Below are 16,926 nucleotides of genomic sequence, written 5' to 3'. Positions count from 1 at the left end.
AACTATATAAGACTATACGGGGCAGGATGACGTCATTCTCTCGCCACGCCGTTATAGAATTGCTATGCTGCCCAGTAGGGGGCGGCATGGCGCTGAGATTCAGGACACGTCACAGGCGGCTGAAGTGAAGCGGCTGGTGAAAGAGGAAGAGGAGGAAGGAGAGCGGTATCGCGAGAGCGGTGGTGTGGCTCGCGACCGCAGCGCTGGATGGGGAGGACAGAGTTGCCTGCCTCCCTGCCTGAATGCCTGCGTGGAGTGGAGTGGATACGCCCACGGCTCAGCCTCCTCTTTGCCGCTGAATCACACTGTGGGACACGCGGGAGGACGGAGACCGGCGGCGCCTGGCTGCATCCATCCGGGGTGAGTAAGAGCGGGTCCGCGCGCGCGTGTGTGTGTACTGCATGGTTGCTGCGTGTGTGTGTGTGTGGGTGTGTGTGTGTGTGTGTAGTCAGCGTGTTGGCCAGCATCCTCATCAGCGCCATGATCCGTCCATCAGGTGTTCTTGTGCAGGGTCACCACTTCTTTTTTATTACTCAGTCATTTCCGCCTCGGATCTTTCCCTGTCATCCCGCATCACAGGTGTCATTGTGTTGGCGGGTCTCTGTGTTCTGATGTACAGCCCTGGCAAGGTGCAGCACGTTTGGGGTGGCGGTGTAGGTTCGGTCTCTCAAACCGCAGCCTCTTACCGGGCCCATCCACGCGCTACCCACCACTAGCCGGGTGGCCGCTTTATTATTAATTTAACGTTGCGGTTGGAAGATTGATGCTTTTGGACCCCCAATGAGGACCCCGGCGTGGTACGATCCACTACACACACACTACACAGACACACACACACACACGTGCAAAGTAGTCCAAGTCCTGCATTGTCTTCGGGACGTGTGTCTTTCATGATGACATGGTATCAACACTAACACATTTTCACTAAAAATACACATGCAAAATCGGAGTGATCATTATAGGTCATTAGGAACCAATTAAGAAAAATAGCACTGTTTTTGAGTGAGCGATTTATTGTAAACAAGCCTGACAGTGAAATACTGTTAATGAAAAGTTTAAGAGCACAACCTTTATGAGGCAAAATTGTGTCTAAAATGTGGTTTGAATTTAGTGTCAGGTATTCACACTGGCTGTGTTCGAAACCGCATACTTACCTATACTACTCATACTAACTTTTTGAGTATGCAGTGTGTCTACACTGGCAGTATGCGATTTTTGAGTATGTATCGTCAGCTTACTACTCATACCCAAATTACCCAGGATGCAACGCGACATGACGTCACCGGGACGAGATCAGTCGGTGTCAAGCAAAATATATTGCGAGTTGGTTCGCTTCTTGTTTTCAAAGTAAAAGCAGTGATTTATCACTATGTTTTTTTTGTATGAGAAAAGCAAGGGGTGTTTTATTTTGGGAAGTGTATTGCTCACTAGCTAGATTAAATTTTGCTGAATTGAATAGGAGTGCAATGCATTGTGGGTTATCATGTAGTACGCTGTAGTGTAAACGCTTTGCATACTGTCTGATGGATTGGGTATGCAGTATGACGTGTGGATAGTATGGGCATGGAAGTATGTAGTAGTTAGTATGCAGTTTCGAACACAGCCATAGTCATGATCTCTTGATGGCAAAGGCAAAAAAGCGTTCTCTTTGAATGTTGAGCTGGGTAAGCAAGGCCTCTTGCAGCGCACCATTGTTGCTGCGTTTGGACGCCTTAAGACAAACAAAACGGTCAAGTGGTAGAACCGGCCCTGAGATGGAGGATCACGATACGAGACCATTGTTGGCCCAAAGAATATGGTTACGGGGGCCGAATGTTGTCTAATAACCAACCATCAGACGCCATCTGTGACAGAAGGCTTTTAAGAACAATGCCTGAAAAATGCCTTCAAAGCCCAGGAGAGCATCAAACATGGGACATTGAGAGGTGGAAAAAATTTATTATTCTCTGATGAGGAAACAAATGTAACCATGACGGTCCTGATGGCTTCTCACCTGAGATGGCACAATGGAGGGGGCGCCATCATGCAGCTAAAGATTGTGCAGGGGCGTCAAACGGCAGCTGACTATATGTAGATGTTGCAGGGGGGGGGGCATCCTTCATGACCGAAGGTCCTCATCTGTGAGGTAAAGATAACCGAACGATGATGCAGTTGTCGCTTGCCTGAAGAAGGACTTCTTCCAGAGGAATAAGCTCACTCTTTTGGACCAACCTCCATGTTCCCCTGATTTAAATACAATAAAGAACACTTGGGGATGGATGGCAAGAGAAGTTTAAAAAATGGAGTTCCAGATAGTGGATGCGAATGCTGATGCTGATGCTCACATTGGGAGTGACCAGGATGGATAGGATCAGGAAGGAGTACATCAGAGGGACATTACATGTTAGAGGTCTGAGAGATAAAGTCAGAGCGGCCAGACTGAGATGGTTGGGACAGAGAGGAGAAAGAGGAAGAGAAAGAAGAAGACGACGCCACACAATTGGGGCTTACGAAAACCACTTTTATGCTGTCTAAATTCCATCACACTTTCAATACATAAATATAACATATACTGCATGTCTTCCAAGATGTAGAGCATGGTTTACATTGTATCACTGTAGGTTTAAAATGCTGTCTGAAGCCAACGTGCAGCTTTGGAAGTCAGCCATAAAGCTAAACTGGATGTCTTTCAGTGTTTTATTTTTTTTTCACAAATGTTCCTGTGTTTGTTGCCACTGTGGCTCATCCGGGGGAATTGTGTTCAGGGAGACTGGGAGGAAGTTTTATATACTAAGAATATTCTAGCTTTGGGATGATCGAGAAAAGATCCACTTGATTAGACTTCCCTGACTGTTGACGGTTCTGTTTGCAGTGAAAATGAGCCTAAAGGATGACAAGTAAAAAAAAAAGACTTTAAATGGTACATATAGGGCACCTGAGCTGTTTTACGGGCATCTTTTAGTGTTTGCATAACGGCTTTGTGAATTTACTGTATTTTTTTATTTTTACGGCCTATTAAATAACTGCTATCTGTACTCATCGGGGGCAATGTTTGATGGGCGGAGGCCCCACTGCAACCCCTTAAAACAACCTCACCTGCTCGGAAATAATCATTTGTACTTGACTTTTATTATTATTTAGTATTTTGGAGTCATTGATGTGAGAAGGAAAGGTTTTTATCGCTTATCTGATATAAAACAGAATTTGCAAACAATAATATGGGATTACACACATTGGCTGAATGTTTACAATCAGGGGTGTCCAAAGTGCGATATGGGGGCCATTTTTAGCCCGCAATTAGTTTTTTATCGGTCCTCGACATAATCTAAAAATAGAATTAATTAATTATCACTGCGATATATTTATAGGTATTACCGATACCACAAAGCTAAGGTCTCCGGAAGTACTGGACCAGTGAAACCAATTCCTATATTTTAATTGTAAACTGAAAACATTTGGGTTTGACGTGAAAAGATGAATATAAGACCCAAGAGCATCTGGGTCTGATGCACCACCAAAAATCGGCCCGGCGGCCATTTACGGCTTATTCTAAAAACACAATTAACACCAACAAAAATGGAAAAATCATCAGTAAATTGACAAAAACAAAGTAAAAATATTACCACAAAAAAGTTGTGAGCTAACCAAAAAAGTCATAATTTTATGAGACAATAACAATAACATAAAAATGTATTTATAATAGCATAATTTTGAAATATTTAAGAAAAATTAAATTATATTTTTCAAATTGGCAGAGTGGTTAGCATGTTAGCCACACAGTCAGTAGATCGATTCTCCGCTCAATTGGCGACTCCAAATTGTCCGTAGTATGAATTAGAGTGTGAATGGTTGTCTGTCTGTATGTGCCTTGTGATTGGCTGGCCAGGGTGAATCCCGCCTCTCGCCCTAAGACAGCTGGGACAGGCTCCAGCATACCTAATAAGATGGTTGTATGGATGGGAATTTGATGTTTTATTTTTTGTTATTTTTACATTTTAAATACCTGGATCCTGGAGAGTGTAGGTGAAGGTTCCTACATTCCCATCGTTTTTTGTAAGGGAATCAGTTGAATAATGCTGACATGCATGAGTACAAAAAAATGTAAAAACATACTACATCCTGTACACATATGTACTATGGCATTACATGACTGACACCACGTTGCATGCAATTACATTACTCATGGTGTCTTTCATACCTTTTATTTGGGAAAAAATGTCAATTTCTTCAGACTCCTATGTGTCTATGTGACAAGAGTCAAACATAGTCAGAGATGTCTATAAGACTTCCTCTTAAATAAAGTTTGGAAACCCTTGATTTAGACGATATCACCTTATTTTTTTCATGTGAGCAAAAGTTTATTGCAATCAGACTCACAATTATTTGTTTTTTCCCACACATAAACTACTCTCTGTTTTTCATGTTGTTTTCACCTCGAAATCCAATCTCCACAGTCAAAACCTATCCTAAACCAATCTGATACCCACCGTAGACATTGACTGTATTCAGCAACTGGAGGTGTAATGGCGTTACGGGTGCAGTTCCATGTTCCAGTTTACGACACACACATGACCTCCACAGCAAAAGTGTCCGGCCTTGGTGTTCTGGCGTTTGCTAACAATGTGAAAAAAGCAAATGATTCACGGTGTCTATTTGCGGGGCGAGCTGTCAAAAGTGAATCACCGTCTGCGCAAGCTAATTTTTCCCTGGGAGTGTGCAACTGAAGGCACCCCCCCCCCCCCCCCTTCTTGTTGACATTTCAGCTTTTCGTCGGAATGTAGGAGATTATGAGAGGTTGCGGTTTTAAGGAAGAGCAGATTAAACGATAGCAGAGGATGAGGAAAGGAAAGGATAAGGAACGCACGCTCCGCTGTCTCCTTTGACCTTTACCATCAACAGAGTGCCTTCCCACATGTTTCTGCCGCTAAATCTTAAACATCCATTCCTTATTGTCTCCTCGCTGAAAATCCTCACCAATCCTGGCATGTAAATAAGGATGCTTATGTAATAGCCTAAATATTAAACACATTCTGCGGGTGTGATTGGACCTGTGCATATTTGCTGCAACGCATATGCACATAAGTATTAATGTGCATGCATGTGCTCCCTCACGTACGCTTTATGGGAAATGACCTTGACGATTGCAACAACCAAAAAAAAAAATCATCAGCACGTGTGCCTACTGCATGTTTCCACACATTTAGGATGGAAGCACAGAAGGGAGGATGAACCCTGCCTATTGTCAACAGGGGCTATTTGAAGTTACACGTAACCCACTTACAGGGAACCCACTGTGTGTGCACGCACGTGAGGTCATGCATGTGATGTATTTTTTTCGAGGAGGGGTAGATGGAGACAAAAAAAAACAACATCAAAATAATGAATGAGTCGAGGTCACCGCAGGAAATGTGAATGGAGGTTCATTTTGACCTTTGCTTTGCAGTAGGCGTGTGCGAGTGAGCCATCGTCATTGGTGACACCGGTGTCAACGTCCCCGAGCTGCACGGTGACAGAAACACCGACAACAATGCCAGGGCTTGTCAGAGTCGAGCAGACTGTGGGAGGGTGGTGGTGGGCATGGAGAGAAAGACGAGAGTTCCTCATGGGCGACTAATTGCATCCGTTTTGTGACTGATAGGGATCCATGTTGGGTGAAATATCCGTATGGCTGCCAAAATAGCCAAAATGCGTCCTCCGATGACCGGCTGGTCGTACTAGCCCCCTCTTCCCAAGGTGGATTCCAGACGCCAGAAGCCGCTGGACGTGGAACCAGGGAAGGGAGGGGGGGGGACCTGGAGGAGGGTTTTGAGTTCCGCCTGCTCTGCTGCCCGGACCAGCGCTACAAGGGACCTCAGAAGTGGTTTGGGCTCTGGGTGGGGGGGTGGCCTGCGGCGTCAAGCCGCTGGGCACGGGAGCCAGGCCTTGGGAACCACTGGGGCTGCCACTTGGTTGTCGTCTGGTTGGGTCATTCTGTCACGTTCGGACATGGTCATGTAGTGTATCGACCCCAGGATGCACAGAGGACCCAATTGCAGGTAAAAATGTATTTATTGCCGATGCTGTGCAGCAGCACCACTCGCTAGCATGTCCAACATAAAAACCACAATGACCCAACGTGACAGAATGACCCAACCACAAAAGGAGCGTGCACCTGAACCAAATAGGCATCACAGAAAATGGGAAACAGATGCGGGAGATATTGGAAAGCAACGGAACACAGAACAGAGCAACACAGGAAGTGAATACAAAATAAGGGCATGAACCAGGAACAGAGGAAAAAGAGGAAAACTAAGAGAGCTGTCACGAGGGGGTGAAGCCCAATCGTGACAAAGATAGTATCATCTTGGTTAAACCTCAATACCTGACGTCTGAAGAAAAGTGCAGCCAATTGTGAGTCACCAAAGATTTTGACTGACTACCAGATTTGGAGGGAATTTTGGGGTATTAGGGTAATTCAGAGGAGAAAAAGCAGAGGTGATCAAGTATAGGCTCTCACAGAAAGTCCGATTTTTTTCAAAACTCATTACAAAGATGCGTATTTTCCACATTCGGTTGTTAAAAATAGACTTGAGCATTGCGAAGGGAGCCACCACAAAGAGGCTGAAGAGCCACATGTGGCTCTGGAGCCATGGGTTGCTGACCCCTGGGTTAACGTGACAGCAAAAATGGGGGCCATCCATCCATTTCCTAATCTAATCTTCCAATAGAACCATAGCTTGTGCAAAAGTAAGAAGTTGATTGAGGAAAGCGAACATTTAAAAGTGAATGGACGTACCAATATGTGTTTTGTTTACTTCTCTGATTGGTTCATCGATGCCAGCGTCGGCACTACGTCCCTGTGTCAGCGGGAAAGGGTCCAACAGTCAAGTGGAGCACTTAGCGAAGTAGACCAACAACATTATCAATTTTGGAACTCATCGGTGCACACATAAGGTGCACCGGATTATAAGGTGTACCGTTGATTTTTTTAAATCAAATTAAAGACTTTTAAGTGCATCTTATAGTGCAGAACATACAGTAGTCTGTCTGATGGTTGTAAATTGTGAACACTGGAAGATGGTGTCAGTAATTATCAGGCCACTAGTAGTGTTGTTATCAAATTCATTGGTGAATATATTATTGATTAAGTTGGCACAGTGGTCTGTTAGTCTATGACATCATCTATTACCTTATTCATATGTGGATTCAGAAGATCAATATTGTAGTCTCCACATATTAAAATGATTGTGGACTAATGTCAATAAAGGTTGTTTTGATCTGATACTTGAATTTGGAGTTCTCTCCAGATTTCAATGGTTCAATCGTTGTAGTTCCGATTTTTGTCCACATAATCAGCCACTCCTCCTCCCCATGTGTCGCTCTTGTGAACACAGATCATATCGTAGCCTTCCTGCTCAAAGTCCATGCCTTTGTTTGCGTTCATCCAACTTTCCGAGATTGTGATTACTTTGGAAGGTTCCTTGAATTGTAATAACAGTTCGTGTAATGACAACAGTCATACTGATGATGTTTGAGCTGTTTTCCTTTTCCATGTTGGAGTAATTTTTACTATTTTTCTAGGTCTCTGATTTTTTGACAACAAGTACTCTGGCTTCCGGTGCATCATTTAGCCTGATGAAAATTTAGCAGTTGGCACGCCAAGTACTTTGGATCCTTTTCTTTGCTTTCTTGGTGATTTCAGCATTAAGCTTTGTCAGATGCTCATTCATGGAGACGTTTGTCAGCTTCTTTCCCTGTTTCAGTAGAGCTGTCTAGAATTTCCTGACAATGACGGTGACTACAAGTGTGGTACCACACAGATGATGTAGATCAGGGGTGGGCAAACTACGGCCCGGGGGCCACATCCGGCCCGCCCGTTCTTTCCAAAGTATTTCATTTAAACTCAACATACAACCTGGCAGCATGGCTTGTGCCAACCTTTTGATGGTTGAAGTAGCTGTTTTATCAATTTGGTTATTTGTCGTGGTCTGCTGTTTACAAAGTGCTCCTGAAAAAAGGGACAATAATAATGCACTTCACATCAAATAAATGATCTCAAAGTGCACATGTAACAGACTGCATGACACTTTTACAGATACAATAATTCCAGGTAGACTCCATCCATCCATTTTCCTCCGCTTATCCGGGTCCGGGTCGCGGGGGCAGCAGTAGGGAAGCCCAGACTTCCCGATCCCCGGCCACCTCCTCCAGCTCCACCGGGAGGACACCAAGGCGTTCCCAGGCCAGCTGTGAGACATAGTCCCTCCAGCGTGTCCTAGGTCTGCCCCGGGGCCTTTTCCCGACTGGGCATGCCCGGAACACCTCACCAGGGAGGCGTCCGGGAGGCATCCGGAATAGATGCCCGAGCCACCTCAACTGACTCCTCTCGATGTGAAGGAGAAGCGGCTCTACTCTGAGCCCCTCCTGGATGGCTGAGCTCCAGCTACCCTACGGAGGAAACTCATTTCAGCCGCCTGTATCTGCGATCTCACTCTTTCGGTCATGACCCAAAGCTCATGACCATAGGTGAGGGTGGGAACATAGATCGACTGGTAAATTGAGAGCTTTGCCCTCCGGCTCAACTCTCTTTTCACCACGACGGTCCGGTACAGCGACCACATTACTGCCGAGGCTGCACCGATCCGTCTGTCGACCTCACGCTCCCACTTTCCCTCACTCGTGAACAAGACCCTGAGATACTTAAACTCCTCCACCTGGGGCAGGACCTCATTCCCAACCCGGAGGGAGCACTCCACCCTTTTCCGACTGAGAACCATGGCCTCTGATTTGGAGGTACTGAGTCTCATCCCAGCCGCTTCACACTCAGATGCAAACCGTCCCAGTAAATGCTGAAGGTCGCAGCCCGAAGAAGCCATAAGAGCCACATCATCTGCAAATAGCAGAGATGAGATTCTAAGGCCCCCGAACTGGACTCCCTCAACGCCTTGGCTGCGCCTAGAAATTCTGTCTATGAAAATTGTGAACAGAATCGGTGACAAAGGGCAGCCTTGGCGGAGGCCAACGTTTACCGGAAACAGGCTCGACTTACTACTGGCAATGCGAACCAGACTCCTGCCCCGTTTGTACAAGGACCGGATAGCACCCCCCAAAGGACGCCACGAGGGACACGGTCGAATGCCTTTTCCAGATCCACAAAGCACATGTAGACTGGTTGGGCAAACTCCCATGCACCCTCAAGCACCCTCGTGAGGGTGTAGAGCTGGTCCAGTGTTCCATGACCAGGACGAAAACCGCATTGTACCTCTTGTATCAGAGGTTCGACCAACGGTCGTACCTCTCTCTCCAGCACCCCGGAATAGACTTTCCCAGGGAGGCTGAGGAGTGTGATCCCCCTGTAGTTGGAACACACCCTCCGGTCACCCTTCTTGAAAAGGAGGACCACCGCCCCGGTCTGCCAATCCAAAGGTACTGTTCCCGACTTCCACGCAATGTTGAAGAGACGTGTCAGCCAAGAGAGTCCCTCAACATCCACAGCATTGAGGAATTCTGGGCGGAACTCGTCCACCCCCTGAGCTTTGCCACTGGGGAGCGTCTTAACCACCCCAGATACCTCAGCCACGGTGATGGCACTGTCCACGTATGTGTCCTCAGACTCTGCTTCCTCTATGGAAGGTATGTCAGTGGGATTGAGAAGGGCCTCAAAGTATTCCTTCCACCGTCCGACTACATCCCCAGTTGAGGTCAGCAGGCCCCCGTTTCCACTGTAAACAGTGTGGACTGGGCACTGCTTCCCTTTTCTGCGGCGCCGGATGGTTTGCCAGAACCTCTTCGAGGCTGACCGAAAGTCGTGCTCCATGGCCTCACCGAATTCCTCCCACACCCGAGTCACCAGCTGGGGTGCTCTCCAGCACCCCCCTGATGGACTCCAAGAAGGCCGGGTACTCCGAACTGCCATTTGGCGCGTACGCACAAATGGCAGTCAGGACCCTTTCCCCAGCCGGAAGGCGCTAGGGAAATGACCCTCTCGTTCACCGGGGCTGACTCCAACACAGAGGCACCAAGCCGGGGGGCTATTAATAAGCCCACACCAGCTCGACGCCTCTCCCCTGCAGCCACTCCAGTGTAGAACAAGGTCCAGCCCCTCTCGAGGAGTTTGGTTCCGGAACCCAAACTGTGGGTCAAGGTGAGTCCGACTATGTCTAGTCGGAATATCTCAACCTCTCGCAAGTTCAGGTTCCTTCCCCACCAGCGAAGTGACATTCCATGTCCCAAGAACCAGATTTGGCCGCCGAAGACCAGGTCGCCTCCACACCCGCCCTTGACTGCCACCCAACACACAATGTACCGGACCCTTATGCGTGTCTACGAAAGGGAGATCCCGTGTGGCTTCTTCGGGCTGGGCCCGGCCGGGCTCCACGGGTGAAGGCCCGACAACCAGGCGCTCGCCTGCGAGCTCCTCCCCCGGGCCTGGCTCCAGGGTGACGCCCCGGTATCCCACATCCGGGCGAGGTACGGTTCCTCTTCTTGTTATAATTCATATGGGTCTTCTGAATCACTCTTGGTCTGTCCCGTCACCTCGGACCTGTTTGCCTTGGGAGACCCTACCAGGGGCATATAGCCCCAGACAACATAGCTCCTCGGATCACTCGGGCACTCAAACCCCTCCACCACGATAAGGTGGTGATTCACGGAGAGGTCCAGGTAGACTGTTACGTGTAAAATATATAGTCTGGCCCCCCTGTCAATTTTGTTAAATCAATGCGGCCCGTGAATCAAAAAGTTTGCGCACCCCTCATGTAGATGGATTGGATGTATTATTAATCTTAGAAGTCACAGTCTCCCAACAATTGATGCGCAGTGTTTCATTACATTTGATATTCATATGAGGTAGTCTGTTTGGACTACCTGTTATATAGTTATATATAACAGGACCTGTTATATAGTGTCTTTCATGAATTCATTTTTCAGCATGACCTGCCACATCATTGACATTTTCTACGTACATGTGGCCCTCCCTGGGAAAAGTTTGGACATCCATGCATGGAACGACATTACTCCCGATGCTGGAGCACCTTATTCTACTGGTTCCTCCTGGGCGCCAGTGCATGGTCGATGGATTTGATTGACTGGTGCCTTGACTCAGTGTGGCTTCCAGGAACTCTGCAGCATCAATACACATCATCATCACTTGCTGGCCCCATGTGTCTCTACATGTGTGTGTGTCTCAAACCAGCATGTGTTTGTGTGCGTTAATATCACATGGTTCGGCTTTGCCTCCCACGTGCCTGCTCGCTTGGCCTATTTCCATGGTAACTAGCCGACAACACACACACACCCACCAGTACACAGATAGAGGTCGTATATAAAAGCACTTGCCAGAGCGATCGTGCTGGGCTGTTGGAGGCTGTAGAGTGCAGTCAGAAGCAGAATGTGTGATCGCACTCTCCACACCCACTCGGCGGGACATACACTCGTACACAAACAGTTGGTGTATGCTGAAACAGAAGCTCTGAATACTGCTTGGGGGAGGCAAAAATCGCCAACACAGCCATGACTGGCAAATCCTTCCATAAATCCTGTTGGCAAAGTGGATTTGTGGTTTTATGTATGATGTTCTGATAGATATATACCGAAATGTATAGAGAGATTATCTTTACCACAAAGCCCCACGGACCACTGGCCTCTTTCCAAAGAAAAAGGCAGGTTCTGTGCCACCAAAGCAAGCTGGCAACGAGTCAGGTGAGGCAGAGGAAGATGTTGCCAGAAGCGGCAAATGCCCACTAGCCCGAGTCTCGAGGTGTTATGCAATTTTGTGTACGTACATCAACACACGGAAGCAGATTTTGCCGCTAAGTAGTGATTATGAAATGATTTCGGTGCACTGGTGCTATGTCAAGCCGACCTCAGAGGAAAAGCTGATTCATTGGCACCATCTGATGAAAATCACGTTCAGTATGTCGACCTTTTAATATAACGCTCGACAGTACAGTTCAGTGTAGAATTGTTCCTTACTTCTAAAAAAGCCAGTTTTACGGCTCTTTATCCAGCAGTCTTGGACAACAAATGCAACATTTTAGACTGATACCTGACAATACAAGGCTCATTTATTTGATTGGTGAAAGTGGACGCAGATGGACATCAGAGTCCAAGTTTCTTACCCGGACAAGGGTAGAGTCCCAAAGAGATCGTGCCCAAAGTGGGGAAGTTGAAGTACCGCAGGGTTCTTGTACACAGATGAGGGAAAGATGGATCGGGACATTAACAGGTAGACATTAGCCACGTATACATGGACCCAAATATTCCGATTGCATTTGGTTTATTTGCTCAAACGGAAGGAATTGAACCTTTGTATACACCTCATTCTGAAAGAAAAGCGCCAATCCGAATGAATATATAATCAGATTCACAGGGGTGGAATATTCCTTTCCCCAATCTGATTGTCAGGGTGCGTTCTTCTTCTTCTGTTCTTTATTGGCGGTTAGCAAGTAGCTTTCGGTGTGCATTACCGCCACCTGTGGAACAGAATCTAAACTCTTCTTTGCTTTATTCAAGTCCAGTTTTTCTTAAAAAAGAAAATAAATATCTATATAAAACATGTTCTGAGTTTAATTATAAAATATTAGCAAGATTGAATTGAATCTTTTCATGTTTAAATTGATCCCGGGTACATTCTTTCAGCACATGCTCAGACATGACGTAACACGCAGCTCGAGATGTTCTTCAGTTTTAAAAATGGAGGCGCGCAATTGGCAATGGACAGCTATGCAAAGTTTGTTTTTGATCCAAACTAATTTCAAGACTGGACAAACAAAAAACAATATAGAGTTATTCCAACAATTGAAAGTAAAACTCGGGGAAGTCGGTATCACGTGATGTTGATGTTTACGTTTTACTGCACATGCCCCATTGACTATTCTCTTTGATTATAGCGGCGCATGTAGACAAGAGATTGGAATATTCCTTTCCATGTATACCACTGTTTTCGGAAAAGTCATTTTGAAAGATTCCATTTGGAAAACTCCTTATGTATACGTGGCTACAGACTCGTTGAACTAGACCAATGGGTCAGCAACGTTTAGCATCAAGCCATTTGGGTTTGTTTCCACCAAATTAAAACCCAATTGGAGCCACTAAACCTATTTCGTGTCTGGCTTCCTGTTCCTCCTTATGAAGGAGGTGGAGCCATAAGCCAGACCCGTTGTCTGGTTCTTAAGAAGTGTTCACCGAAGTGTTGGAGCACACATCGATTGGTTCCAGTTCCACGACCCTGGGAAGTCTCATGACGGTGTAGTAACTACGTAGTGACTGAACCTGAATCAGTGGCGGTTTCAGCCAGATCATGGACTCCTTGTAAGCCACCATTATTACTTCAAGATGCCAATCAGCCTTCAATTCTGCACAATGACCAGAATCCTTAAGACTTAAGGGTTTGTACCTCATATGTTGTGTTTTTGTAAGATTCTTACTGACATACTTTTTGCTACAAAGGGTGTCTATGGATGTTTACCTGGAAAACGCAGACAGGGTTTGACCTTTGTGCGCTGACACAGCTTGGTCCTTGTGTCTCCCAGGTCCAGTGAAGAGGACATGAGAGGACATGGGAGCATCTGGCCGGCCCAAACAACAATTATCTGACCGAAGTGGTCAACTTGCCAAAGGAAGAGTGACAAACAAACGGCAACAGAGACTCTGGCAGCAAGCACTCAGATTCTAAAGGAGCAAAACCACCGCTGGACAGGGGCCGGCTTGTATGGGGGCCAAATCCCCATCCAAGTCACAGCGCGTCTCCTCGATCCTTCGTTCTCCTCCCTCCTCTGTCTCTGTTTTTCTCTCAATCTCCATCTTTTACTCTTATGGGAGTGACATAGAAACTGCTGCTCTGTCCGCTGCTCTGCCCCTTCCCTACCTTGCCGAGGGAACGGGAGCGTCCAGGTAGGGATGTCGTGGAAGAGGAACTACTTTGCGTCCGGTGGCGGGGTGCAGGGGCTGGCGACCCCGAGAACCATGACCTCCATCGCGCCAAGCAAAGGCCTGAGCAACGAGCCGGGACAGAACAGCTGCTTTCTGAACAGCGCTCTGCAGGTCAGTGACACGCAGTCAGTGATATGAAGTCGCTGATGTGGCCTCTGGGTTTATGCTGTGCTTGTTCTCGTGTTGTGACCCCGATTAATGGGAGGAAATTCTACAAGATTGTAGTGTGTCTGTAGACATGTTTTATCCATTTGTGAGTTCCAAAGCTATGCAAGTTGGGAGCGTACAATTGTACAAATTGATGACAAATGACAAAAAGATTCAGGGGAAACTATAAGGACTATAAGGACCCTAGCCCATGTTATCTATTGATCAATTCATAATTGAATAGGTATGATACAGTGTATAATTTGCCTGTTTTACACAGAGATCCCGAAAAAGCCGGATCCAAGCCATAACAGAGATCCAGTACTAGGCCTCTTAGCAACTTACAGGTACAGCAGGGCTGTCCCTCAAAGAACAATCTACTCTATTGTGTCCCATTTAGACTGATTACTGGAATCCTTTAAGATACCACATACAGTCAAATTAGGCTGGGGTGTCCTAAATCAGTGGTTCTCAACCAGCGGGTTGGGACTCAAAGGATCCATCCGGGGTGGGTTGCAGACAGCTGGTGGAAATCTACATCAAAATATGGCCTCTGAAGTCCAATTGTAAATATCTGATTCTGTGGTCTTTTTGGTTTTTCATTTTGCCTTGGGGGCTGCACGGCGGGTGAGTGGTTAGCATGCAGGCCCCACAGCTAGGAGACCCTAGTTCAATTCCACCCCCGGCCATCTCTGTGTAGAGTTTGCATGTTCTCCACGTGCATGCGTGGATTTTCGCCTGGTACTCCGGTTTCCTCCCGCATTCCTAACACATGCTAAATTAATTGGCGACTCCATAGGTATGAATGTGAGTGTGAATGGTTGTTTGTCTATATGTGCCTTGTGATTGGCTGGCCACCAGTTCAGGGTGTGCCCCGCCTCTCGCCTGAAGACAGCTGGGATAGGATCCAGCACCCCTGCAACCCCTGTGAGGATAGGTGCTAGAAAATGAATGAATGAATTAGTTATAGTTTTACAAGCATAAAATAATACCAACATAATTATCAATGGCAAAAGAATTTATCATCACTTTTTTTCTGTTCTGTGCTTTTATTTTGTATTTGTTTCCTGTTTTGCCACTGTAAGCTGTGCCTTTACTTTCCTTCCGTGTGCTATTACTGCAGCTGGGTCTGACGTATAATTAGCCGTCGTATTTAGCTCAGCTGCTCTGTTTTGTAGTTGTTGGTTTATTCTGCTTCCCTTGGTTGCTCTTTATGCGCCAAGATAATGGTGAATCACCCGCTTCCTGTGATGACGCGGTACTCTGTTACTTGCTTGTATTCCAAAGGTCTGTCTTCTCTGTTGGTTATTTAGTAGTATTTGCTATTATTCTACCTCCTTAGGGTGTGTGTGCGGCTTAGCATCATTGCCATAGTAGTCTTCTAGTTTTGGGGCAGGGGAGAGGCAAACTTTGGGGTTTAATAATAATAGCACAGACAACACAGTAGAGGTGTGTGTCTTGACAAATTTTCACCCTTTTGTGTGGAGTGGTTCAGGAGTAGAAATGCTCTGCTTGTTTCAACTTGACAGCATACTGTACTTCTTTTGTTTGGACCAGGCAAAGGGTACAGCGCCCCGAGTGGACTTTTCGTAGACGACAAGTTAAAGCACCATCATTCACATGCACGCATTTAACTAATAATTAAACGTGACAGCGAGATAAGCGCCATATTAATGAGAGTTTGCATGTTCTGCTCTGGTTTTGGCATCGTTGGAGAGAGAGGGTGTTTGCAGAGATGCTTACTCTGCATCGCCAATGCTGCATCACTCGGCTGTACACACACACACACACACACACAGACCTCAAGACGTCCAGCTGGCATGGACACACACCTACACACACAAGCCCTGACTCTTCAGATGAGGAGAAGGAGAACGCAATAAGCTCTACACGAGATGGAGCAAAAGCTTAGCGGCCGATGATGGAGATGGAGGAGATGATGGAGGAGTACAAGAAAGAGATGGATGAGGAGGATCTAAAAAATAAAAACAGTGCACGCTAGCAGCTGACAGATTAAAAGTTAGGAAGGGAAGGAAGGTAAGACAAAGAATGTGCACAGTGAGTGCACTCTGCAGGACTGGGTACATGAGCACTTGTGTTGACAACATTGTGCTCACCATATAAGTCAGGACGTTTCCAAACCAGAAGCCCTGGATAAACACGGCCACTGTCCTGCGTACTCATGAATGCAATGAAGCTAAGTACAAAGCTGCCCAGTATGAGGGAAGCCATCACGCTTCTCTGATGCTGGATGACTTCTATTCAACTGCTGACTCTGGGCAGATGTGGGGAGGCCTGCAGCACCGACAACACCACCACCGGCACCATCAGCTCTGCAGACAGCCTTCCAGATGACCATGGTGCCTCTCCCTAAGAAGCCACCTACCTGGACCCCTTGCAGTCTACCTACAGTCCCAATAGATTTACTTTGGATGCCATCACTGCTGTTCCAAAACAAAAGACTCCAACATCAGGATGCTCTTTGCGGACTATAGCGCCGCCTTCAACACGGTAATCCCCCACAAACAGTCTATGCTTGGTTCTCACCCCATCCCCACTAGCTCCTGGACTTTCTGACTGCAGCCTCAGTCTCTTAGGATTGGTAACAGGACATTAGCCAGCATCACCACCAACCACCAACACAGGAACTCCACAGGGATGTGTCCTCAGCCCCATCTTCTACACCTGGGATGGGCAAACTACGGCCACATGCGGTCCACCAAGCATTTGAATCCGGCCCGCCAGTTGCTTTCTCAGTATTTCAACTTTTAATATACAAACTGGCAACATGACTTGCACGTTGGATGTCTTATTTAGTAAAAAAACAACAACAAAACTGTCAAATTAAATTCCATAGTTTGATGTGGTCTGATGTTTATGATATAACAC

At 46.6% G+C, this 16,926-nt stretch overlaps 1 protein-coding gene across 6 annotated transcripts in view; it reads left to right on the top strand.

Annotated features, from left to right (window-relative positions):
• The first annotated feature begins 143 nt into the window (after positions 1-143).
• The window catches only part of usp54b (ubiquitin specific peptidase 54b), a 54,343-nt gene continuing 37,560 nt past the window's right edge, over positions 144-16,926 (top strand). For 4 of the 6 annotated variants that reach the window (XR_013625455.1, XR_013625453.1, XM_078788563.1 and 1 more), the window contains exon 1: positions 144-360. Coding sequence is in view for 4 of the 6 variants with exons in the window: in XM_078788563.1 (XP_078644689.1) it covers positions 208-360 (153 nt within the window). In the remaining 2 variants the exon portion in view is untranslated. Of the gene's footprint in view, positions 361-8,373; positions 10,103-10,192; positions 10,429-13,490; positions 14,002-16,926 lie in introns of those variants that run through there. The other 2 variants (XM_078788558.1, XM_058062757.2) reach the window with 2 other exon arrangements.

This window comes from Doryrhamphus excisus, linkage group LG2, assembly GCF_037039965.1.
Source record: "Doryrhamphus excisus strain RoL-2023G ecotype Guam linkage group LG2, RoL_Dexc_Guam_v1.1, whole genome shotgun sequence".
Classification (NCBI taxonomy): Eukaryota; Metazoa; Chordata; class Actinopteri; order Syngnathiformes; family Syngnathidae; genus Doryrhamphus; species Doryrhamphus excisus.
This window is presented reverse-complemented; position numbering and strand designations above follow the sequence as displayed.